General features: G+C 41.4%; 3 protein-coding genes across 3 annotated transcripts; 1 reads left to right on the forward strand and 2 right to left on the reverse strand.

The window, feature by feature from the left end:
- Positions 1–1,307: 1,307 nt before the first annotated feature.
- Positions 1,308–8,053, reverse strand: bco2a (beta-carotene oxygenase 2a). Its single transcript, XM_030792755.1, has 12 exons — positions 7,984–8,053; positions 6,998–7,184; positions 6,417–6,628; positions 5,040–5,155; positions 4,753–4,855; positions 4,463–4,591; positions 4,113–4,273; positions 3,640–3,807; positions 3,347–3,484; positions 2,882–3,064; positions 2,612–2,722; positions 1,308–2,439 (listed from the first exon to the last, which is right to left on the reverse strand). The coding sequence occupies exons 1-12, from the start codon at positions 8,009–8,011 to the stop codon at positions 2,323–2,325; spliced, it is 1,653 nt and encodes a 550-aa protein (XP_030648615.1). The 5' UTR covers positions 8,012–8,053; the 3' UTR covers positions 1,308–2,322.
- An 8,471-nt stretch (positions 8,054–16,524) lies between these two features.
- Positions 16,525–19,567, reverse strand: sdhda (succinate dehydrogenase complex, subunit D, integral membrane protein a). Its single transcript, XM_030792933.1, has 4 exons — positions 19,519–19,567; positions 18,497–18,613; positions 17,386–17,536; positions 16,525–16,706 (listed from the first exon to the last, which is right to left on the reverse strand). Exons 1-4 carry the CDS (start codon positions 19,565–19,567, stop codon positions 16,541–16,543), a joined length of 483 nt encoding a protein of 160 aa, XP_030648793.1. The 3' UTR covers positions 16,525–16,540.
- Positions 19,568–19,882: 315 nt separating this feature from the next.
- On the forward strand, positions 19,883–20,701 carry timm8b (translocase of inner mitochondrial membrane 8 homolog B (yeast)). The gene is made up of 2 exons (XM_030792859.1): positions 19,883–20,079; positions 20,248–20,701. The coding sequence occupies exons 1-2, from the start codon at positions 19,960–19,962 to the stop codon at positions 20,413–20,415; spliced, it is 288 nt and encodes a 95-aa protein (XP_030648719.1). The 5' UTR covers positions 19,883–19,959; the 3' UTR covers positions 20,416–20,701.
- The last annotated feature ends 3,896 nt before the right edge of the window (positions 20,702–24,597 follow it).

Genomic DNA, 24,597 nt, shown 5'->3' on the forward strand with positions numbered 1-24,597 from the left:
GTTGTCAATCATCCCTGTGTCTTCTGCAGAAGCTGAGAGAAGCTTCAGTGCTTTGGAAGACTCAAAACCTAGCTAACATCGTCTGCACTGTCACAACCCCACCATAACCATGTTGTAGTCTGACATGTCCATCAAGACAATATTAATGGTAGAGAAATCTGTCGACAGTTTGCTGAGGTAAGTGACAGGAGGAAATGTGTGTTTGGGTCTTTGTGTCAGGGCAGATAAATAGGCTTGACCCCCCCCCCCTCCCCCGCAGTTGCCCTTCAAGAACATCATGCCACCTCAACAGTTGTTTGTCTCACACTGTGTAAGCTCTGTACTTCTCTCCGTTAATCAGAGACGTGCATACTCTGGAGTGAATTGCGTTTCTACTCAGAGGTGTACTTCTCCCTTGCGGCATGAAATAAAGACTGATTCATCACATCTGAAGTGTGTAGATTCTTCTTAGAACTAGCAACTCTCCTACAGAGGAGAATCCAAACTTCCCCAACAATGTCTCCATACATTTAAACACCAAAAATCACAAATTTGCTATTGAGAGAGTAAGCAACAGGTGTATCCATTCTCCCACAGACATTTGCTGTTACCTCACTCAATAAAAAAAATATTTCAGAAATATTAGAGATATCTGAGAAAGACCTCAAGGAGAGCAGTAGAGGCTGTTTTTAACGAATTGTTATAAAAGCGTTTAATTTCTTCAGCATTTTGAGGGCAATGTGAAGGTTTACAAGTGTAATGACAGTAAAATTGTTTGCTGATGTTGTCTGAATAATCAAAACAAAAGCTAAGGATGATCATTGTTAGTGTAACTAGCTACCTGGTAAATACTCCAATGCTGATTTGAATTTGAATGTTGATATTAAATGCATTTAGGTGACTGGTCAAAACAATTGTACAGAGTGCAATGAAAACACTGACTGGTTTTGTTTGTTTTTGTTTTTGTTTTTTTTCTTTAATAAGTTCATTTAAAACTGTAAAGATTTTGAAACATGCATGTCAGTCTTATTTTAACTAGAAAAGTTCAAATTGTGGTCTCATTATAGAGGCTCTCGATTATATTAAAATACAATATATAAACAGATAAATGTAACAAATAAACATGAATCACAGTTAATTTCTTGTATGCAAGAAACCTTGGACAAATACAGCAAATTTATCAACAGTAATTTATTACAATAAAAAAACATTGTATTATAAAAAAAAAAAAAAAAAAAGTGCATGCATTACTACACATTTTTAAAAGAATGATAATACATAAAATGTAGAAAAAAAAATAAAATCAATTAAAATGTAGAAAAGTGACACTTCAGTTATAGTCAACCCATTCAGGTTCCAAGAAATTACTGGTACTTGTATTGTTGCACAGATAATAAACATTTATTTTGTGCTGTGTTAGTATTCTATGAATAAATGGAAAATAAAAATATGGTATATTTTAACCGCCACATGCTGATATTTTTTGGGGAAAAAATGAAACTGAAAAAAAACATGATATAAAAACGAAATAACTGAAAAGTAAGTAGTAAGAAGTGCTAGCTTGGCAACATTCCCATATTATTTATGAAGTGTATTACAAAACATATAGTTGTTTGCGGCTAAAATGTCAGATGACAATTAATACAACATTCATTGCATTGATGCTGAACTGTTTACAAAATGTTATAAACACTTGAAGGACACTTCAAAATAAAGCCTCCTCAGATACCTTAGAGGGGAAAACACTCTCAGTGGTATGTAAAGGCTTTGTTAATTAAAATGGTATGGTGTAAGAGGGGACATCTTTGACATCTTGATTTGGTTTTGTTTGGCTTTACTTACTGGATAAGAAAGAACTTCTGATCAGCGGAACTTCATATTTCCAAGACCTTACTGGAGAAACACTGTTAGAAAACCACTCCGTGCTTTGTGCTCCATCCCTGTTTAGTCAGAGCAAACTCTAATTTTTCTCTCTCGGTCAGCTCCTCCCCTCCATCCTCACTGTACTTTACTTTCCACTGGAATCAACTGAATGCAAAACTGTATGCTTACGTTTGGCCTCAGCTCTCCAGCCTTAGGGTCTGTGGTTAAATGATTTCAACCTGAGTGGATTAAACACTGCTTGAGGTTTGTGGAGTTGCTAGGAATGAGGGTCTGAAGTGACTAAAATTACAACTCACATGGAAGCTCTTCCATGATTGAAAAGTAAGGCTTTGTATCTCTCCCCGTTACCCACAGAAACGTGGAGTCCATTAGCAGTGCAGCATGTTGGAACATGCTTTGTGACAAACCTTCATCTTTACTGAATCGGCCATACATGTGCTGGCCTACTTTTGGGAATTTTTACGCTGAGGGGTTGAAAACACCATGGAAACCATAGGGAATGTTGATGGGTACTTCGGCTCTTCCAAGCTCCTCAAAGGTTTTGGCGTCCAAAACCAGGAGAAACGTGCCCTTATCCTTATAAGAGAAAGTAAAATTAGGATAAAATAAACTTAATTCGCTACTCTGAGTCTTACAGACTGTTGATTAACTGCCCTTGTGAATGACGAAGCATGAAAAACAACTCATGTTAATTTGTGTTAATTTGTTTTTCCAGATAAACAAAATCGAGCGCGACTTCAGGTTTTACCTCCACAGGTGTCAAGACCGCAGAGAGGATGACTCCATCGTCCTCTTCCTCAGCGTCAGGCTTAGGAACGAAGACAGGCTCAGATGGGTAGAAACCAGGCTGAGACCACACCTGTCAATCAAACACAGTCACGATGGTTCAGCATACAGACACGGTTGCCTTCCTCGTCCCTTCCAAATACAGAAGACTTGCAGGAACTGTATTCCAGTTCAGCTGCATACTTTAAGCAGCCGCCAACGGGCATATAGTGTTTACGACTCCCAGACTCACCTTCAGGTGCTTTCCTTCCATATCCATCTTGATAAGCGAGTCTCCCACAAGGTGACGGAAGCCACAGCCATAGAAGTAACGATAAGGACGCGTGTTACACTTGCTGTAATTGATCTGAGGGAACTCTAGACCGCCGTACTCAAGCAGGTCATCGCCATGGAGATCCTCAAAGGTGCAAAACACCTACGGAAAAAAAATAAATAAATAAAAGGGCAAAGTGAGGAGTGAAATGCTTTGGTCAAAGGAGATGCGGTGCAGAAATAAGAACATTTCTCGATTTAATACTGTAACTGAAAGGAAATGCAAATGGGACCACAATGAGATTCACACATATTCTAAACCGCCCCCCCCCAACCGGACTTTGTCTATTAAACTCACAACGTGCTAATTTTGCAGAAATGATACTTTCACTGGCATTTTAATTCTGTTTTATATGGCGGAAGCGGATTAAATATTTCCATCTACCTTGTCTTTGGTTTGGCAGACGGCAGTGGCGGCGCTGCCAGGTCGGGTATTCAGGTTTTGGCCCAGCGGTGTTTCATCGCTTATGTTGAGGGGCAGAACAAACCGTCGTGGAAACACCCTGGCCATGGTGCTGTATACCTGAAACAGCCATCAGTGCAGTAAACTATATTATTGCACTGATATCTCTATGCCTCAGTGAATGGAAGCTATACGGACAGAACATCATAGAAATGAGATAGCTAACCGCGTAGAGGTAGAAACGAAAAGGACATTGCAGATGTGACAGTGCTCACCTTGTCGAGTGCCTCTCCTGACTTGCGGAGGTTCTGGATGAGGTAATTGTTGATGGCCTCACCATTGTCGGAGCAGCACAGGTCGACCATGAGAAACCCCTCCTGCTCAAACGCATTGATCTGGTGGAAGGTGGACATGGCTTTGCAGTGGTACTTCACCCGGCTCTCCTATTGAACACAGAAATGCATAGCAAAAACACACTCATAAAGTAGCCTAGAAACTACATCTCCCACAATGCATTCCTTCTTATTTCCCCACACAGCCATTGTACTGGTCATACACACTGCATGTATAAACTCACACACACACACACACACACAGAGCGCGCTATAAGGCGCAGGGACATTGTACGACGAACATGCTGCAAACAGTCCTACAGGAGCGACAGAGATGATATTAGATAGCAACAAATTAAGTTTCCATCTTTACTGCTTTGTGGCCATTTTCAGTCTCTTTCAGTCCCCAGCCTCACCTTGCCTGTGTGTTTGTCGATGAGGTGGAAGACAGTCTCCTGCTTTGGGTCCCAGTAGATGGCATCACTCAGAGCTTTACCCCTTAGTTTACTCGTGAGGATCTTAAACAAGTCCATCTTAATCGGCTGCTCAATAAACACCACGTAGTTCTCCGACATGGCTGGAATATTTTTTTTTTTAACAGGAAAATCACAGAACATAACGAAATGTGGTGATTTGATATTTCCAGAAAATTTCACAATGACAAAGAGGATACATTTCCAAGTTCTAGAACTTTATAACCCGTTAATTGTTATATTAATATTATTATTATTATTACTACTATTATTGTTAATTATGTGGGCCTTACCAAAGCTGTGGTAGTAGGAGGGTCTGGATTTGTCGGCTGGGGCAATTGAGCATATGACCTTTGCCCCCTGTAGGGTGTCCTCAGGTGACTCTTTCTCCGGTGGAACACTGATAATATTGTAAAAAACCCCTGGATGGGGGAAAGAAAAAAAAAAAAAAAAAAGAAACAGAAACAGAGAGAGAGAGAGAGATATTTTAGTTCATACCCAAGGCTACAAAACAGAAAATGTGTGGACTCGTCTGCATACAGACAGGCCATTGTGGGGGTCAGCCTGAGAGTGTCCTTCTGACCTTTGCTACCATACGAATTGCCCATGTTGTAGACTGTACCATCTGGGTCATAGTGGGGGTGTGCAGTGGCCCCGTTCACGGCAATGAACTTGCTCCAGTCCACCTGTAACCAGGAAAAAACGAATTAGAATGGGGGACAAAGAATCACTGTGTAATATGTGATAATTATACACAATGCACAAATAAGGGAAATAGCAGTGTTCTCAAAGAGACAAAGTCTTAATAGTGTCATATTAAGATTTTGTGTCTTTTATGGTTACAGCATGGCTACATTCATGACTTCATACCTTCTCTACTGATTCGAGATTATCTGGATCCACTCTGTGCATGAAGTTGGTCTCTGTGCTGACATAATAGTCCCCTTTATATTTAACAAAATTCACGCTGGCATTGTCAGTGGGTTCTGCAAACACAGACAATAAAAAGAAGGCTGAGTTGAGTGTTGACATCAACATAAAAATATGTATGCGGGGGGGGACCCTGCAGTAAACAAGAGCATGTTAACACTGTAAGCTATGAGTGAGGGCCTTCAGTCATGGGCTGCTTCAATACGGCGTATAGTGACCATGGAGTCTACAGATAAACCGGCGAATTTTAACATCAGTACATTGTGTCCCTCACATGAGACAAACAAACAAAAAAAAAAACCCAACGAAAAAAATGCTTTGTAAGAATTTTGCCTTTTCCTTTTCTCCCCAACTGCATTATGAAAGACAGGTCAGATCAGCTGCAGAGAAAAAGGGAAGAGAACAAAACCCTAAAAGGGGGGGGGGCAGGGGGGGTCTGAGGTCCCCAAAGGAGAAATCTTTCCTTCCCCTCCTCCCTTTCTCACCCTCTTTTATGTAAGAGTTTGGATTCAAGCCAAGCTTCCCCTCCGCCTGTGCAGAGGAGCACTTCAGGGACTGCAGATTGAAGTCATGTGTTTTCGTTTAAAACAACGAAGGCGCGGTTCAGGCAGAACCACGCAATTCCAAACACAGCGTCTGTCGGGAGGTTTTCTCTGCGAGGTGGCGAATCTACAGATCAGCCACATACATCAGAACGACAGATTCTTTATCTTTATAACCCATTCAGCGTTGCAATTTTTTTAAAAGATTCTTTTCGTTCCGCTGTGCAGCTGCGGTGTGTAAAAGCATAAGTCTCTGAGTGAAAGAATGTTTGGGGCGGGTGCCAAAACACTGCTGACTACAGGGGACAACGTGGAGAGACTTCAGGGAGACTCAGTGTCAGTGCCTGAGGTGAAATTAAATCAAATTAGTTGCGAGAATTCTGACGTGCTGAGGTGTCAAAAAGCTCCGGATGAAAAAGTAACTGTCAGTTTTCATTGCACATAGCTGACCCAGTGTCAGCTGTGTTGAACTGAAGGGGCTCTGTATCGGGAGATATGGAGTTTCAGACAAAAAAAAAAAAAAAGGAGGTGAAAGAGGTGAACTAAGAGTTATACAAGTGTTCCATAAAAATGTTAACATGATAGTGTAATTGAGAAACTAGAGGAAAGAGAAGCTTAGCAGAACAAACACTGACAGGGAAAAACAAAGCAAAGGGAAGTCGTCTGTCCATCACTTGTGATATCTTTAACCATCACATGTATTCCCCATACGCCCCCAGGAGACAATGGTGGTTGAACAATTTGATTGGTTGAATCTCAATCTCCATGTACTCACTGAACATTTCGAAGCGTGAGAGAAAGCGTTGGAAGATGTTTTTGCAGGGGTCAGGCATGGCAAGGGTTCCAAACTCGGACACCATGATCCGGTTCCGTTCGGCGTTTTGCGTGTAGGAGTCACTGCGCAGGAACTTGCTCTTGTAGGTCACTTTACCATCCTCAATCTGGAAGCGGTGTAACATGGCCATCCCATCAAACCAGTGATTATAGCTGAGTGTGTGTGTGTGAGTGAGAGAGAGAGAGAGAGAGAGAGAGAGAGAGAGAGAGAGAGAATGAGGGAAAGAGTGGGGGGTGAGGGTGATAAAGACTGAACAAGTGGATCACTAGAGAATAGTCATTTTTTGTACATAGTCTGTCGCCCTCTGCACCAACACGTTGATTTCATGTACACAATAAGCATTTGAATATTCCATAACTATGAATGTGCTATGTAGCAATGCATACTATCAGTAATAACACAGTTAGAAAGGAATGGCGTTTTTGCTGGAAGTTTTACGGCAATGCGAGGGGACGCCATAAGGTACCAAGAGGTCGATTCAAAGGGCAAGTCAGTGTCAGTTTTCCTGTTGCTGTACATACTGTGTGTTCCCGAATTCAAATTTTCCGGGGCCATTCCGGAGCAGACTTCCACGGATCCAGGTGGGAATCGTGCCTTTGACCGTGGTGGAGATGGGCTCAGGTGTTTCCTCTACGGTCCGTACGAGTGGAGCGATGTTTTGGAGGCCGTGTCTCTCTGTGTAGTAGCCATCCGCCTTCACGCTCTCGGCTGCACAGAGACAGACACAGCCAATCAGATCTTAGTCAGGAGCTGTCAGATTCAATTTTTCCCGCCTGTCAAACGACCTAAATCTTCTACGCTCGTTAAAAGAAAAAGGTTCGGCACAGTCCTTAAAAGGCCCTCTCTTCACAGTCCCCAGGAAAGGCAAAGTAATTCTGAAATAGTATGCTGTCCCTTTTCTTCATAAATAAACAAATAACCAATATATTAAGGTTAAGCCAACCAAGGCAAAGATTATTTGGTTTGGACCCTTTCCCCCTACCCCTAAGTGTGTCATTATATTACCCTATTTTCCCCACGAGGGGCATTACCCAATAGGACATAAGCTGGCACTGTAGGTAAGTAAATAAGTCAGTGAGCTGATTGAACGAACAACACTAATAATACAAATATTCTCTGGTTTCAGTTCAGAAGAATAGCAGTTTGTCTCTAGCCATAACACACCCAACACATAATGCTATTTTTCATAAAAGAAATAATTAATGATAATAACAATAATTTTATATAATTATTATAATTATTATATTACATGCAGTTTTATACAGAAACCAGCTTTTGCAACCTGTTCGTCAAAGACATGCACAGATACCCAGACATATACCTCTGTGTATTTGCACTTATACAATAAGAGTTCTAGAACGCTGCATTTCCAGCCCAACGGTAAAGATGTAATCTTTAAACTAAAGCGTACATACTACCTGTCATGCTGAAAATAGGTTCTCCACAATAAAGAATATAATCAGGTCACACTTGGAGGATAGAGGGAGAGACTGGTGCATAGCCTTACCCGCAGTTTGAGGCTTGACGCAAGACATGCTGAAAGATAACGTCTTACTTTTACGACCACTTTACGCCAGAAGGCAACGCGATTCTGCTAAGGGAGCGGAGGCTGTCGCTTTTTATACGAACGTCATCAAACAGTTCAGTAGGTCATAGGGGGAGGGGACAGTAGAAAGCGGATCACGGGAAACAAGAAACGGCCGGTGAAAGAACACGGTGTGAAAGAACTGACAGAAAACAAACAAGAGACGAGTCGATTTTATCATAATTTAAATGCGCAAAATTTACACTCTATCCAGACTGATTAAAGCGTGGTAAAGTTGGTTTTAGATTGGGATATTCGCTGGATATTCGGTTTTAAGCTTTCCTACATGTTCGAGGGCATGGACTGTACACTATAATGTGGTGTGTGAGAAGCAAATAACAATTTTTGTTGTCATTATCGATTTTTATCCAAAAACAGCTTCACGACACTTTCATTATACCTCCAGTCGCTACGTCTGTGTAAGGGACCGTATACAAATTACACATTTCATGGATGTTCGCCTTCTGACATAATAGTAGGTTTTAAAATATTCACTACAAATGAGAATTTCTTGAAAAGTCAAATTACGTGGAACTCAGAGGGATTCTTTTCCTTCCAGAAGAATATTCACAAAATCAACTAAATGACCAATACACCTTTTCTCATTCTGATTGCTTACAGTGCGTAACATACTACAAGCGAAAATTTGAGGAAGGTCAACTTATATGGAGGCAGGAGTCATTTATTCTTGAAAAATATTCACTAAAAATCAACTACAATACTTTCTCATTCTGATTGCTGTAGTAGTTTCCAATTACAGTGTCTTGCTTACTACAGTTGAGGTTTTTGAGAAAGGTCAACATACATGGAAGCAGGAGTCATTTATTCTTGAAAAATATTCACTAAAAGTCAACGACATGACTTTCTCATTCTGATTGCTGTAGTACTTCACAATAACAGTGTCTTGCTTACTACAGGTGAGATTTTTTCAGAAAGGTCAATGTATATGAAAGCAGGGGTCATTTATTTTTGAAAAATATTCACTAAAAATCAACGACATGACTTTCTCATTCTGATTGCTGTAGTACTTCACAATAACAGTGTCTTGCTTACTACAGGTGAGATTTTTTCAGAAAGGTCAATGTATATGAAAGCAGGGGTCATTTATTTTTGAAAAATATTCACTAAAAATCAACGACATGACTTTCTCATTCTGATTGCTGTAGTACTTCATAATAACAGTGTCTTGCTTACTACAGGTGAGATTTTTCAGAAAGGTCAACATGCATGGAAGCAGGAGTCATTTATTCTTGAAAAATATTCACTAAAAATCAACTAAACGACTTTTTCTCATTGTGATTGGTGAAGTACTTCACAATTACATTGTGTAACTTACTACAATTGAAGTTTTTGTGAAATGTCAATTTACATGGAAACAGGAGTCAATTATTTCTGAAAATTATTCACTAAAAATAAACGACATGTCCTTTTCTCATTCTGATTGCTGTAGCAGATCCACTTTAGAGTGTCTTGCTTACTGCATGTGGAAATTTTGTGAAATGGGAGCTGAACAGGGAGATGAAGTCAAGGACATGAGGGTTTTTTCAGCCTGCAACCTGCACTGGCAGCCATCTCAAGCATAGGATCAAGAAGTGACTGTCTATTTTCAGGAATATGGCAAAGCCCTCCTGTTTCACAGGTGGCCTAGACAGGAAAACAGCAGTAGTTCGGTTCCATCAGTGGAACAGGAGTGAATTATTTCTTTTAAACACATTCAAAAAAGTAAATGACATTACTGAATTCCAAAGGCTGTAGTAGTCGCTAGTTAGAGCATGAACCTTTCTCAAAAACCTCATCCATGGTAACTTACACACTCTCATTGTGAAGTACTACAGCCATCAGAATGAGAAAAAGTCATGTCTTTGTTTGTTACTGAATATTTTTCAGACATAATTGGCCCCTCCTTCCATATAAGATGACATTTCACAAAGTTTTCACTTGTAGTAAGTTACACACTATAGTTGGGAATTACTACAGCAATCAGGATGAGAAAATGTCTATTGGTTGATTTGTAGTGAATATTTTTCATAAATAATCGACCCCTGATTCCATATAAGTTGACATGTCACAAAAAATTGACTTGTAGGAAGTTACACACTGTAGTTGGGAAATGTTACAGCAATCATAATGAGAAAAGGTCATTAAGTTGAATTTTAGTGAATATTTTTCTGAAATAATTGACCCCTGCTTCCAGATGTTGACATTTCATAAAAATTTCACTTGTAGTAAGTTTTGCACTGTAACTGGGAGCTACTACAGCAATCAGAATGAGAAAAAGTCATGTCGTTGATTTTTAGTGAATATTTTTCAGAAATAAATGACTCCTGCTTCCATGCATGTTGACCTTTCTGAAAAATCTCACCTGTAGTAAGCAAGACACTGTTATTGTGAAGTACTACAGCAATCAGAATGAGAAAAAGTCGTTTAGCTGATTTTTAGTGAATATTTTTCAATAATAAATGACCCCTGCTTTCATATATATTGACCTTTCTGAAAAATCTCACCTGTAGTAAGCAAGACACTGTTATTGTGAAGTACTACAGCAATCAGAATGAGAAAAGGTCATGTCGTTGATTTTTTAGTGAATATTTTTCAGAAGTAAATCCTCTTTAGTTACTAGTAATTTCACTTTTTAGACAAATTCTCACCTGTAGTAAGTGATACACTTTAATGTAGAATGAGAAAAGGTAATTTTATGTATTTTTAGTGTTTATTTCTCTAAGAAACCTCCTGAAACAGAGGAATTTTTTCTAAATATGCGTTGTGGGAAGTCAGTTACTTCATTTTGGAATCACTAGAATGTTGAAGAGGTGTACAGTTGATTTTATTAATTTTCAGTGAATATTCTTTTAATACCAACGAGCATGTGAAAAGGCAAACATCCATAAAATGTGTAATTTGCAGACGGTCCCTTACAAGGCCGCCGAATATCAAGCGAATATGCGAATATAAAACCAACTTTACCACGCTACTGATTAGTAGGACAAACTGAACAAACTGTATGTAAAATTAGCGCGTTTAAATCTGAACAGGTTGTAACTCAGTGAGTTACAAATATACAACTCAAGTCATATATGTTGGAGACACACCTGTGCTGGGTGAGGAGACGACGTACGATTGTCTCAAACCCCACAATTCTTTTCCACAGCACTGTACACAGCGAGAATCAGCATTACACTATCAACATCACACTGTACACACATAGGTAACATAGACACAACATATAGCCAGGATTCTTAATTCCTTCTGTGATTTATCCTGTTTAGGGCTGCAATGGCTGTGGGTATAAGGCTTTTGCCAAAGCCAGACCTTTTGCACCTCAGGGACCTGTAGCTGCAGTATTTCAACAGTTTCGTTATTGATTAAGACGGGGTGCTGGGGTGACAGGGTACCGATTACTATTTCTTTTGTTTTCCTGACGTTGAGATGGAGTTGGTTACGCTCACATCACAGGGTGAAGTGTGCAACGGTGTTATGGTTATCTGCGAGAAGAGCAAGAATGGTGCTGTCATTGGTGTACAGCGTGTAGAGAAATGGGCTCAGGACACAACCCTGCGGTGCTCCAGTGCTGGTGGTAAGTGCAGGTGATGTTCTTGTGCCTACGCACACTGCTTGCCGTCTCTCACTGAGGAAACTGTGCAGGAGGCGGATCAGATGTGGGGGAGTGTTGAGCTGGTGTAGCTTCTGGATCATCAGGTGCCTTTGGACGGTATTAACAGCAGAGCTGAAGTCCACAAAGAGGATCCTGGGGAAGGTGCCTGGGGAGTCAAGGTGCTGGAGGAGGAGGTGCTGCAGCAGACAGGCCACTGTATCCTCCATGCCTCTCTTGGCCCTGTAGGCAAATTGGAGGGAGTCCAGTTGTTGGTTAACAATTGGCAGAATAATTTGTAACAGCAGTTTCTCCAGGCACTTCATTATTACGGATGTGAGGGCAATGGGGCGGTGGTGACTGAGTTCAGAGGGTCAGGGTTGGGGGGGGGGGGGGGGGGGGGGGGGTTGATGTTCATGAATTGCGTTTGGGTTCACGCCCTTCAGGGTTTTCACCATCTGGAAAGCTTGTTTTGTGTTCGTGTTGACGAATTTATGCTCTAGTTTGTTCTTGAATTTCAGTTTTGCTTTGGGAACCTCATTTTTTAATTTTGCGGTTTGCCATCCCAGTCTTTCATCCTGAAGGCTTTATGTTTCTCTTTCAGGCTCTGTTTTATTTGAGGAGTGATACAGGGTTTGGAATTGGGATATCTCTTTATTGTTTTGACTGGTATGGTGGTATTTATGCAGAAGCTGATCTAGTCCGTAATGACAGCGACCCTGTTATTCAAGTCCCCGTCGAAGATGTCCCAGTTGGTGCATGCCAGGGAGCCTTGGAGTTGTGTGATGGTGTCTTCCGACCATTGTGGGTATTATTCTTAACGATTTCGCACAAACCAGAAAAAATGAAACAATATGTCTCTAAAACTATATATTCACAGTATGATGAATGAATTGTGGTTTATTTGGTAGCATTTCGTAGTGTGACTGATTTTACTAATTGCATTAGTGCTATGCAAAGTTAGAGGGTGTGTTATTTGATAGATTCCCCCGCTCCCCCTACCTCAGGCTTCCAGTGTGGAAACCTGAGGTCAACTGAACCCTGCCCCCCTCCCCATCTCGTACTTCTGTGGGAGACCTTCCCAAGCAGTAGCCTGCCTGGCTCACAAGCTAGAATCAGGGTGTCCATCCGGCAAGGTGAAATGACCCGCACGGTGACATGGACGTCATTGATGCGACGTGCAAATGAGCAACAGAGCTCACCGAACTCACCTGCTTTTTCGGAATTTAAGTCTGTCCTCACTACTAAGAATTTGGGGAACTCATATTGTGTAAACCAAGCACGGCTCTATGTTCTCTATTCTTGACCGACTACGTTCGCTGGATGTGGAGAGTTGTGGTCGTTCAAGCCAGAGCAGAAACCTTTGGTTTATTTGTCTCTGATTTCAGCCTCTGGAATGGTGAATCTTGAACAGCCTTTTTTTTCCACCCACAACATCTCGCACAGTAAACAGCCGAGTTTCTTTTATTATCAAGCCCAGTTATGACAAGAATGCAGTACAGTAATCTTGAGTGGCATTTTTGACAAGACTGCCAGGTGTTACAACTTGTAGAAAAAATGCTTCACGTGTCGTTTGACCAGACAAACAAATCTGAATGTACAAATCTCGCCCTGTCAGTTTTGCTTTAGCTCTAGATATATTTTAGCACCGATTTATGCCACAAGTCTCCATAAATAAATAAATAAAAAAACATATAGATAAATAACTAAATAAAGTAGTTTAACCCCAGCATTTAGTTAGTGAGTGTTGCAAGCAGATTTTTCCGGACACCGAATATGTTCCAGATACCTGGATTGTCACTTGCTGGTGTATTCTCTTTCCCCACAATGACACATAGCCTACATAAGAAATCTAGAACATTTCTCAACAGTGAAAGAGTTCTGATCTGTAGGATGATTAGACATCTGATTATTATAATGTGAATTGGTGACAGACATGAAACTCAATCATTACTGATGAATCAACACAGCCGCGAATTGTTTTAAAAACTTAAGTCATCGGTTTCCCCACTTGCACCGCAGGAGGCCTGGCAATGATTACGCGAATCTAATCGGCCTAATAACGGTTTAGGCAGAGGTTTCTGTAACGTGAAGCAAAATGCAGGTTCCATGAAAACAACTGACTTTTGACCCTGTAGTGTAGTTACTTCAATGCTCGTCTATATGAAAATGTTGTTGAAATTCAAGCTCAATTATTAGGAACAGGATACTGAATCATCCTTGTGTTGCTAATGGAAGCCTTGACACTTAACTTATATGTTATGACGTCAGAAGTCGGTCATTGTCACTGGTCAGCTGCTATCATGAATTGAGGTGAAATTTCACGTCGGCGCACATGCCTGAAACGCATGTAGCCATGCTGTTTAACGAGATCACGTAGTGGTGATATTGGCTTATGTAAAAACACTGTGTCTAGAGACACCGGAGTGAGGATAGGCTCCTCCCCCTTCATTCACATGGCAGTCTTTCGTCTTTTTTATTATTATTATTATTATTACAGAGGTCAGTGACATTATGACTGGGCCTTGAGCTTGCTTTATTACAAAATGTGATGCCTTGTGACAGCCGTGTGCCGTCTGTCCTCTAGGTCATGACTGCTGTTTGTGGTGATATGCAAGTACGAGAGAAAAAAAAAAAGAAGGCCCAGACTGGATATGTTTTCCCGAGATGACTCTAACACGACCCCCCAGTTATGAGAAAATCACGGTCTTTAGTGCTTTCTGGCAGGTGAGGTTTTGCCTTTAATTCTGGAATCAGTCAAGAGAAACGCTGTGACAGGGATAGTGAGAGTGAAATGATTATTTTCTCTGTCTCTCACACACACACACACGCACACACACACACACACTGCATGGTGTGAGAACGCGCCCTGCAGCCAATCACTTTCATGCAGGTCTCTCACAGGAATGTTTAAACTTTTGGAAAAAACATTCATAAAGGAAACATGTAGAGACAGTTAGCACACACATTACTGTTTCTAGGGCTCAGTTGGGTTTTATGGGGTACAGTTTTTTTAACCCACTCCATCACTAGTTCTCTCTAGTCATGTAGTCTCCTGTACAGTATCCAGTTTATGAGTAGATTCTGGCTTGTTAACTATTAAACAGACATGTGTTGCGCTGACCTTGGCATGACCCTACCATTGACCTGAATTAGACATGTAAAATGGAGTCTTGAAATGAGAAAAAGAAACGAAACCTCACAGTATATTGCATCAACTAACTTCTACATACTGATGAACTGCAGCTAGCTACTTAATTTTTTCAAAGACTGAAATTTTGCAGTTTTGCATCGCTGACTTAAATGAATGGTATTTTAGCGCCCCCACGTGGCTGTGATGTAGCACAACATGGCCCACAGTGTCTGGACTTTTTTTACGCTTGCCGAATTGTGATAGCTGGGAGCTCAAAGACAGGTATTACATGTCAGTATTACAACAGTATGAATTTAGACAAGGTCTCGACTTTCAAGCTGAATAAGAGGTTTATCTTTATAAGGGATAAAACAAGGACCATTCAATCATTAAAACACACACACACACACACACACACACACAAATACTACATAAATTTGAATTACCATTCTTTCTTTTTAGTTAACTGAGGGAAGAAGAGATCAAATGGATTGATCATAACTGAATGGATAAAGTAGTACAGCTATTTTTTGAGAGTTGTGTTGGTCATACGAGAAACGCAGGAACATGACAAAGTTAAATAAAGTTGTACTAAAACGCCAAGGTTTTTTTTTTTTTTTTGTAATTATTTATTGACAAAAGTGAGGTGTTTCCAATAGGCCTCATTACTGCCATGAAACCCGATCAAACAAACACAATTTCTTCCCTTCAAAGAGGCACAATACAGAAGGGAAATAACCCTATTACATTAGCGACAGTGACAGCCTATGCCTCATATTCCTCCCTCTGACCCATATCTGTGATCTGCCCCACTCTTAACCTTTTGTCAGGCGGGAACGTGGGACTGTTTACTCTAATGGGACTAGAACATTGATGATAATGGTATTTAGGTCATTAAACAGAGTTAGTGTAGTGTGTGTGTGTGTGTGTGTGTGTGTGTGTACACTAATGCACTGACAGAGAAACAGGTATAAAGGTTGTGTTTGCATCAGAATCTGATGAGAGTAAAACTCAACATTAAAAAAAAAAAATCTGGTCTGAATACATGAATGAACAGAGGAGCCAAAAATAAAGCTAACAGAGTCCAGTCTGATGTTAAACAAACACCGCTGGGTTAAAAAAAAAAAAAAATTCAGTTAGAGCTTGAACTTGATCTAGACGGATAACTGTAGCAGTAGCTGTTAAAGACAGCGGCTGTTTGCTCGCATGGGCAAATCATTAGACCTTTTCATCATTTAACTGTGTACAACATCTCATGGAGATGATCTGGAATGTTCATATAGTGCGAAACTTTGACAGTTTTAGACTTTCTCAGTCGTGCACTTCAATATTTTAACCCTATTTGTGATGGGCTGGGTGCCAAGTGATGTAAAATGTCCAACAAAACTGAGTACATTTAAACAACAACAACAACAACAACATCAACATTAAAATCCCACTGGGGACTTAACCACTGAAATTCTCAATGGCAATGATAATAAATTAACACAGGTCACATGACTCAACAGTAAACATCTGTGCAGTGTCCTTGAAACGCAATAAAGTGCAACGTTTCTGACATGGCAAAAGAAACAAACCCCTCCAAAAAAAAAAAACCAAACAAACAAAAACAAAACAAACAGGAAAAGGTGTAGCTTGTCTTGTTGAGGCATCTTTTGAATTAGCTCGACACAGCTCTGAATCCCTATAATGAACCCCCCCCCCCCCCCCCCCCCCCCCCTCCCAAAAGACGGTGCGGGTAACATCAGCCCCCGGGTTTAGACGCGCCACAGCATGGCTATGGCCTTGCAGACACCGACGTCATTGTAGTTGAAGTAGCAGAGACCAGCGAAGGTGACCATGGACAGGGTGAACAGACCGGCTTTGGCCAGTCTGATCTTTGTCTTTCCATGGACATAGTCTGTCAGCACCTGTCCAATGCCCCTACAGAGGGAAAAAAAAACCAAAGACGCCCATTGAATTCAGCTGTTTCGAGGGTGTGAACGGACCACCGCTAACTTTTACATGCAAAAAGGTTTTGTTTTCGTTTTGTTTGTTTTTTTTTGTCTTGAGTTGCTTTAAGAGCTGCAGACAGACCATTGTAAACTGTGACTGGTACATGTTTCAAAAGTTCAGAAAGAAAGAAAGAAAAAAAAAAAAATCAGCTTTATTTCTTCTGAACTTTACCTTTTCTCTTCTGAACTTGAACTTTTCACTTACGAAACATGGCACTGGTGAGGTTACTAAGGCAGCAGAACCCAGCCACCCCCTCCCCACAGAACAGAGGTCGCCAACCCTCTCCTGCCCCACTTCTGAACTAAAGCCCTGGCCTGGTCACGAATGCAACACAAACTTGTTCACCTCCCCACCCCAAAACAGGTCAAATACCTGAGTGAGGGAAGAGTTAAAAACAGAATTTGGCAACCTCTCTCCTACTGTTACAAAACACTCCACTCTAAAGCAAGGGCATCTGGTTCTTTTTTTTTTTCCCCTTCAGAAAACCTTAGTTAGCTGAAACAGGTGAGTTTCCACAGGGTTGGACCGAAGGCCCGCGTACCCCGTGGCTTTCCCACCGGAGGGTTGCCGAGCGTGGGTATAACGCGCAGCGCGGTGGCTCTCTTACCAGTGCCCATGGAGAGTGAGGGCAGCGGCGACAGTGTAGTCCAGGACAGGGCCTGGGTACAGGTAGGCAGCGGGCGCCATGCCCAGCAGGAGCACGCTCAACACCCTCTCGCTCGTCCAGTGCATGGACGCTGCCTTGGAGCCGGAGGTCGCTGGACGGGGGCGATGAAGGGGGAAAGAAACGTGACACACAAAAGCAGAGATGAGAAACACAGGGCGACAAGTGGAGGTAAGGTTATTTAAAAAAAAAAAAAAAAAGAAAAGAAAAGAAAAAGAAAGAGAAAGAAATGTAGTCCAGAGGGCTAACGGATACAGTACAGGCAAAAGAAAGTGTTGTCTAAAGGTCAAAAGGTTAAAGGTGGTAAAAAGGTTAAGGACAGGTAAAGGGAAATAATGCAGTCTAGATGTCAAAAGGTTAAGGACAGGTAAAGGGAAAAAAATGCAGTCTAGATGTCAAAAGGTTAAGGACAGGTAAAGGGAAAAAAATGCAGGCTAGATGTCAAAAGGTTAAGGACAGGTAAAGAAAAAAGAAAAACAGGGCAGATGCAACATACAGAGTGTAGAGTTTGGATGCCAGAGGCAGTTAGGAGTGAAGGGGGGAACGCGAAAGGCGTAACATGTTTTCATGCGGTCAGTACGTGAGCTGAGCTCTAGGAGACGCTATGACAAACCCTTCGCTCTTTCTCAAACATGCCACATCACGCCTCCCTGTGCAGCTCAGGTTAGTTATGCATGCATCAGAGAAAGCCTGTGCTAGCCATTCCCAACATACACTGTTATGTGACAAAGAGCAGAAGCACATGCTAGTGGCCATTAGTTATATCAAAGCTGCTGTTTCAAATCAGTGAATCATGGGGGGGGGGGGGGGGGGGGGGGGGACTAAGAAAGGCAAAAATCCCAGAGCACATACACACAAGCACTAAACCACGCAACTACACATACGCAAAGATGTAAACGATTTAGAATTTGTGAATGAAAGTAGTCCAAACAAGGAACTGGACTAATTGTATCACACAGAACAACAACAACAACAACAACAGCAACAGCAACATGCACAGTGTCTATGCCCTACTGAAAGATGGCAAAATCTGTTATTAATATTCTGCACCAACCTGTGTGTGACTGAGCAGCTTGAATCTGTGGCACGGCCAATCGGAATGGCTCCACATCACGGCTCTTCTGGTAGGCGACCAATCCCCGAGGAAGGAGGGTGTTGCTAAGGAGCAGAGCTAAGGGAAGCCCAAAACAGCAGAAGGTGATGTTATCATCTCAGTTCTTTACACAGACACATACGGAGACACACACACACACACACCTCAAAACAATGCTGCAAAGTTAGCTCACTGCTTCCATTTGTAAAACAAAATTAAAAATGATTAGTAAATGAGTATCACATCTTCATACTGGCACGTGGTAAATTATTTCTCAGAGTTTTGGAGGCTTTAGAGTTTTGCATGAACTGAGACTTAACTCAGCCAGACAGTCATACACAGACAGCATTGCTCAAGCTGAGATATACAAGATATCACAATGTAAACATATTGTGGGGGGAAAAAAACCTTTCACCTCTTTCCACCTTGCATAGGTTTACAGCTCTTACATAGTTATATAAGTTACATATTACAGTGTGCTATGAGACTTCAAGTGCGCATCTTAGTTACCTCACTTATGTAATATCGTTTCAAGCAATTATGAAATGCAAATGAGATTTCATTATAAAAGTTCATGACTGTCACACTGGCTAGTTAACACAAAACGGTCACAGTAAAGTAAATTCGTCACAGTATGGGCTATATAAAATGAACCATGGAAAACCAACACCGGCGAAGTAAATGATATAACTACAACTCTCCCTTACATAAGAGAAAGCGTTACATTTATTATAGACAACAGCTCAGTTGCTTACTGACAAGTATAGTTGTTTAAATCTTAATCAGTCATTCTGGATTATCTGTTCATACATAATTGTCTTGGTCTGAGAAATTCAGTAACAGTCTGTGCTGTCTATTTTTCTGGCTGATTCAGAAGGCTTAACTATAAGGTTTTCTTGTGCGCTGAGATTATTAGACGAGAGTACTGAATACTAAATCACTTTGCACAAAAGAGAAAGGATATTATTTGCTTATATACGTACGTTTGGCTCCAATTCGGCAGACAACGCCAATCCGTGTAAGACTCGCCATGGTGAACAATATACAAGGTCACAACCAAGACATTGCGAGTAGTTTATAAAACGGGCCGCGTTGGAGTTCACCGCGCACAGTCCCAATACTGCCATCTACCGTACTGGAGAAAAGAAGTTTTAAGCTTAAACAGAGATAATAGAAAGTGCAATCAACGAATTCTATAGGCTTAAAGTAGAATTCTGAAACTAAAAAAATATATTGATTTGATATATGACGAACAATAATCTATTTACACCGTATTTTTGTACATACACCTTGCAATTGATGACTTGACGTCATCTTTCTGCGACGAGAAGTTGTGGGTTCCTGGATTCGCGTGCACCCTCCGGCTTTGACCTACGTAAAATATTTTGTAATTGTGCACTTACTTTAGATAACATAACTTTGACATGGCTGATTTTCATTCTAGTTTTGATATGCCTTCTACAAGTTCATCTGAAAACGCAGAGGCCGCTGAACTTCAACGAATGATCGCCGTGGAGCAGCAGAAAGCACAGTTCCAGGCACAGGTATGCCGCTAACATAAAATGAGCATATTTAGCTCCATTGCTAACATGAGAGACATGGAACAAAGTCTGTAATTGTGGTTCTGTGTTTGGTTATTGCACGTGTGATGTCAGGAGGGTGGTTATGTGGTTATGTGTCGCTGACTGAGGTTCTCTGTAATTCCTTTATAGGTGCACAACTTCACAGACATCTGCTGGGACAAGTGCATGGATAAGCCAAGTTCCAAGCTGGACTCGAGGACAGAGACGTGTCTCGTGAGCTGTGTGGAGCGTTTCATTGACACGACCCTCACCATCACAAACCGTTTTACGCAACTGGTACAGAAAGGCGCTCACTGATTCAAGGACTCCGTGACCCTCAGCGTGGACTATTACCTCATAATGCGGTTTAAGTTGCCATCGTCCTCCTTTGTGACTGAATCACATAGAATTTCACATATGACTTACAATACGCTACGCTAGCTTGATCAGTGCCCAAATACTGTACATGCTCATTGGTTTCTTGTCAGCGCCGAGACTTATCCAGTGTTTTGATCCCTGTCTTGTTGTTATTTTTATGCTGTTGTTCTGTGATTTTGTCTTGATTTAAAATTATGATCCACAAGTAAACCTTCACAAGTCACAAAGCCAGAAAATAAATAATTTGTCAAGTACAAACCCTCTGCCAATTTAATAAACTCCTCCTTAACGGTCAGCTATTAAGAAAGGTAAAAATGGCACCGTGACATTGCTCAGAAGTAGAGCCTAACCCATAGAATACACCTCTCTGATATGTAACTTGTTTTTTGGCTACCTCTATCCTTTAATTCCTTTCAAAGCCGCGCACCGTGCTGTGAAGAGCAGCTCAATCAGATTGGGGAAACCTGAGGGATAACGGAGCCTGTATCTGAGGTTTTGGAAGCAGTACTCTCTTTTGTTTTTCACTGTGTTGGACACAAAGTGGCCTTTGATAGATTTCTCCCTACTGCGGGACGTGCAGGGCTGGATGTCTGTCAGCACTCATAATTAAAGACAGGAAGCAGATAGGTTAGCTTAGCACGCTGGTGCGATGCCTATCAGAACATACAGGAAGCACACAGACGGTTCTTCATTACCACGGCAACCTTTTGAGGTTTGACAGAATCTGGCAGGACAACACACAAAGTCATCCTCTTTTTCCTGCCCTTCCTTGCCAGCTAGCGTGTGTGAGTGTGAGTGACTGTTGGTGTTTTGGAGACAGAATGAGTGGCCTAGTATGGAGTACAGCTAATTAAATTGGACTAAAAACCAACTTCTATGTCAAACTTGAAGACAGAACGTGTGGTTGTACAATATTTTGAAATGAAAACGCTCTTTTCCTTATCAAGGACCCTGAATAGTGTTTTAAAATAGTTAATATACAAAACACCTCAAAAATATAGTTGATTTAATTAAAAGGAGAAAGTGGACCAAAACAAATTTTCATGAGGTCATTCTAGAGAGACAAACATTTTATTTGGTTAATCGTTATATTCTGCTTAAACATTTGTATCAGGATAAAAAAAAAAAAAGAAAAGAAAAGACACAATGTTGACTTCAGGTTCACTCAAAGATGATTGTTTCAACCTTTGTGTAGCAATGAGGAAACATGATCTAATGCTTTAAATCCCTCATATCCTTTTTTAATTATCAAAGTGGAACAAAACCCGCCTTAAATCAAGTCACCCACAAAGGAGTTCTGTGTGCGTAAGGCCTTTGGATCAATGGGTCGCTAATTAAAAACGAGTCTAATAGGATCTAATCCTGGCATAAGGAGAGACTTGGTGCCATCTCTCTTCCTCTGTCTCTCTAAAAGAGGCCCAGTGTATGAACATCCAGTCAGAAAGGCCGTAAGACTGACACCTGAGTGGGCACGGGGACCCAGGTCTGTCTGCGACTACAAAGGGCCGAACAGGGAAATACGACCCGTTTTGGCCAAAGCCCAACTTCTGTCCCGCTCAAGTTCGAGATTCACTGGTGTGTCCTGTGAGGGCATTTCTCTCTGGGAGGCTCATAATTTAGGAGCTGAACTAAACTCTCTCAGAAATGCAGTCAAACTCCCATCTAACAGAGAAAACAAAACAATACACTTTTTTTGTTGTTGTTAGTGTATGGCTAACACCTTTATTGGTGTTTCTGTGGAGAACTCACAAGATGTTGAAATGAATCACTGTGACCTTAGGCCTTGATTTAAAAAAAAAAAACAAAAAACCCAGAAGTGCTCGCTTGTAAATCTCTGTGTAAATTGCATGCCAGCAGGAAAGCCTTGTTAATACCTAACTCCATAACTCCATTGTGTTCATGTTATCAGTGTTGCGCCCATAGCCTTGTAAAGTCATTTCAAACTACCTGAACGATAATCCAGCCATCTCCGGAAAAGAACGTGCAAGCCAACATGAAACGGATCCATAATGCTATCACAGTGACATTTCCGATTTATGCGCTTTTTTGATCTACCCAGATCTTGACGAAAGACATCTACTGATGATATACAATCTCGTGTGTTCCTGAGGCGTAAATCACACTGCCAGGAACTCAAATGCAGATGACTTAAAAAAAAAAAAATCCCAGCTGTCACGCTTGCTCTCTTATATTAAGTATGTGATATAGCACTCGCCGACCGGGCCTTTAGTGTTTAACTAGGGCAGATGCTGTCGTCCGGAACGCGCACGAGGTGATCGGTTTTTCCTCCGGGCGTTGCCTGCGGTAGGTGACCTCACCTGGGTGCGGATAACGCATGATGTCATCCTAGGGCTTATCGTCACCTGTCAGGCTGGCAGGCTAACGTTCGCCTCGAGCACGTGCCACCCCGGATACCCGGCAGAAGTTTACCTCTGTTTATCCTTGTTTGGTTGCTGTGCGCCCTCGGACTCCACGTCTCTATGTGATTTTATCCTGACATAAGGTAACCATTACGTAATGGTTCAAACGATCTGCAACAGTGTTGAATCAGCAGACCGTCATTCAAGACAAAACGTCAGGAACTATAAGGACCCGTTACCCAACATGACTATATTTGTAGAAAGTGCAATATAATCATACATGTAATTAGTATGGTTAATGTGCTGGACAAATACTATTAGATGATAAGATAACTAGGAAGTGAACGTTGGCATGAAAAATCCTGTACTTTTGTTAGTTGCAATAGGCATTATAGTATGTTCAGTGTAGATACAGTAAACTGTTCTCTCGGTCTTTCTATTGTTATTGTCATTTTGCCACGAGGGGTCAGTGTTTCTCCACTCTTCTCCGTCTCTGCGGGAGGAATCTGGACTGCTGTAAAAAGTTCTGAAATCTTCCTTTAGCCTGTTGTGTTGACAACATAATCTGCTTAAGTTATGGATATTTAGACTGCAGATAATGTTCAGATGGGGATGAGTATGGAAGCTATCTACGGAGATTCCTGAATCATGACACCAGATACATGTTAACAAATTCCGTCTGCTGCAGATATCAGTTTTCAAAGGGCTCTTTAGTCACTTCTTTCTTTCTTTCTTTCTTTCTTTCTTTCTTTTACTTTTTTGTTTCATTTTTCATTCACAGAGCACATTATGGTAGATTGGCAAAGACCTGGTGTCTCCTGCCCAACGTGTTATGCAATCTGTTTTTTGAGGGAATAATTCAATACACGACCATCCTTAGAATGCAAGGACTTGATAAACCAAAGAATTTATACATCAGGATGAAACTGGCTGCGTTCCTTTTAAAAGGCCGGTGACAGTAACTCACAAACACACACTCTTACATGTGCTGAGTATTCTTTAACTGAGTGTCCTCAGACCTCTTTGAGCCAGGAGTTTTAGAGGGTAGTGTTTTATATCAGCACACAGGGATTGTTTCTCTGTAATGAAGTTGAGCGCTGTTTCCGTGGATGAGTGTAAAATCCTCACAGCCCTGATATTAGCCCTCATCAGATCTTATCTCTCAAACGTGGATTAACATCACAAGCCTCCAACAACAGGTCTCATTCATCTGAGGACCCTCGTCCTCTTCCTCCTGGAGATACCATCGCTCTCTTTCTGCCCTGCGGGGTCATATTCTCTCGGCTCAAGCCCCAGAGTAGCTTACTGTGTCACGTAAGGCTCGATTTCCTCATGGGGAACAAAGATCGACGTCTGTGGGCAGAAAAAGTAAGATTATAAACAAGATGTCAAGTGTGTGTGAGTGTAAAGGAGAGAGAGAGAGAGAGAGATGATATTTATCTCCACGATGAAAACCGGACCTGTATGGTTCACTTCATGCTGTTAGCAGAGCCTCGTCGTAAGGGTGGAGGTTGGTGTCCAGATGTGGACCGTTTTAGTGGAGAGAGTTACCCAAACTGTGAACGGGTGTGAACGTCTGTGTGTGCTTCAGCAATCCCAAGACACTGGCCTCTCCTGTATTTCAGATGTGTGTGTGTGTGTGTGTGTGTGTGTGTGTGTGTGTGAACGTCTGTACATGTTTGAGCAATCCCAAGACCCTGGCCTCTCTTGTAACTCCATGATTATGTTAGACAAGTAGACGAGCCACAAATTTTCATCGGTT

The sequence above is a fragment of the Chanos chanos genome, chromosome 15 (genome assembly GCF_902362185.1).
Source record: "Chanos chanos chromosome 15, fChaCha1.1, whole genome shotgun sequence".
NCBI lineage: Eukaryota > Metazoa > Chordata > Actinopteri > Gonorynchiformes > Chanidae > Chanos > Chanos chanos.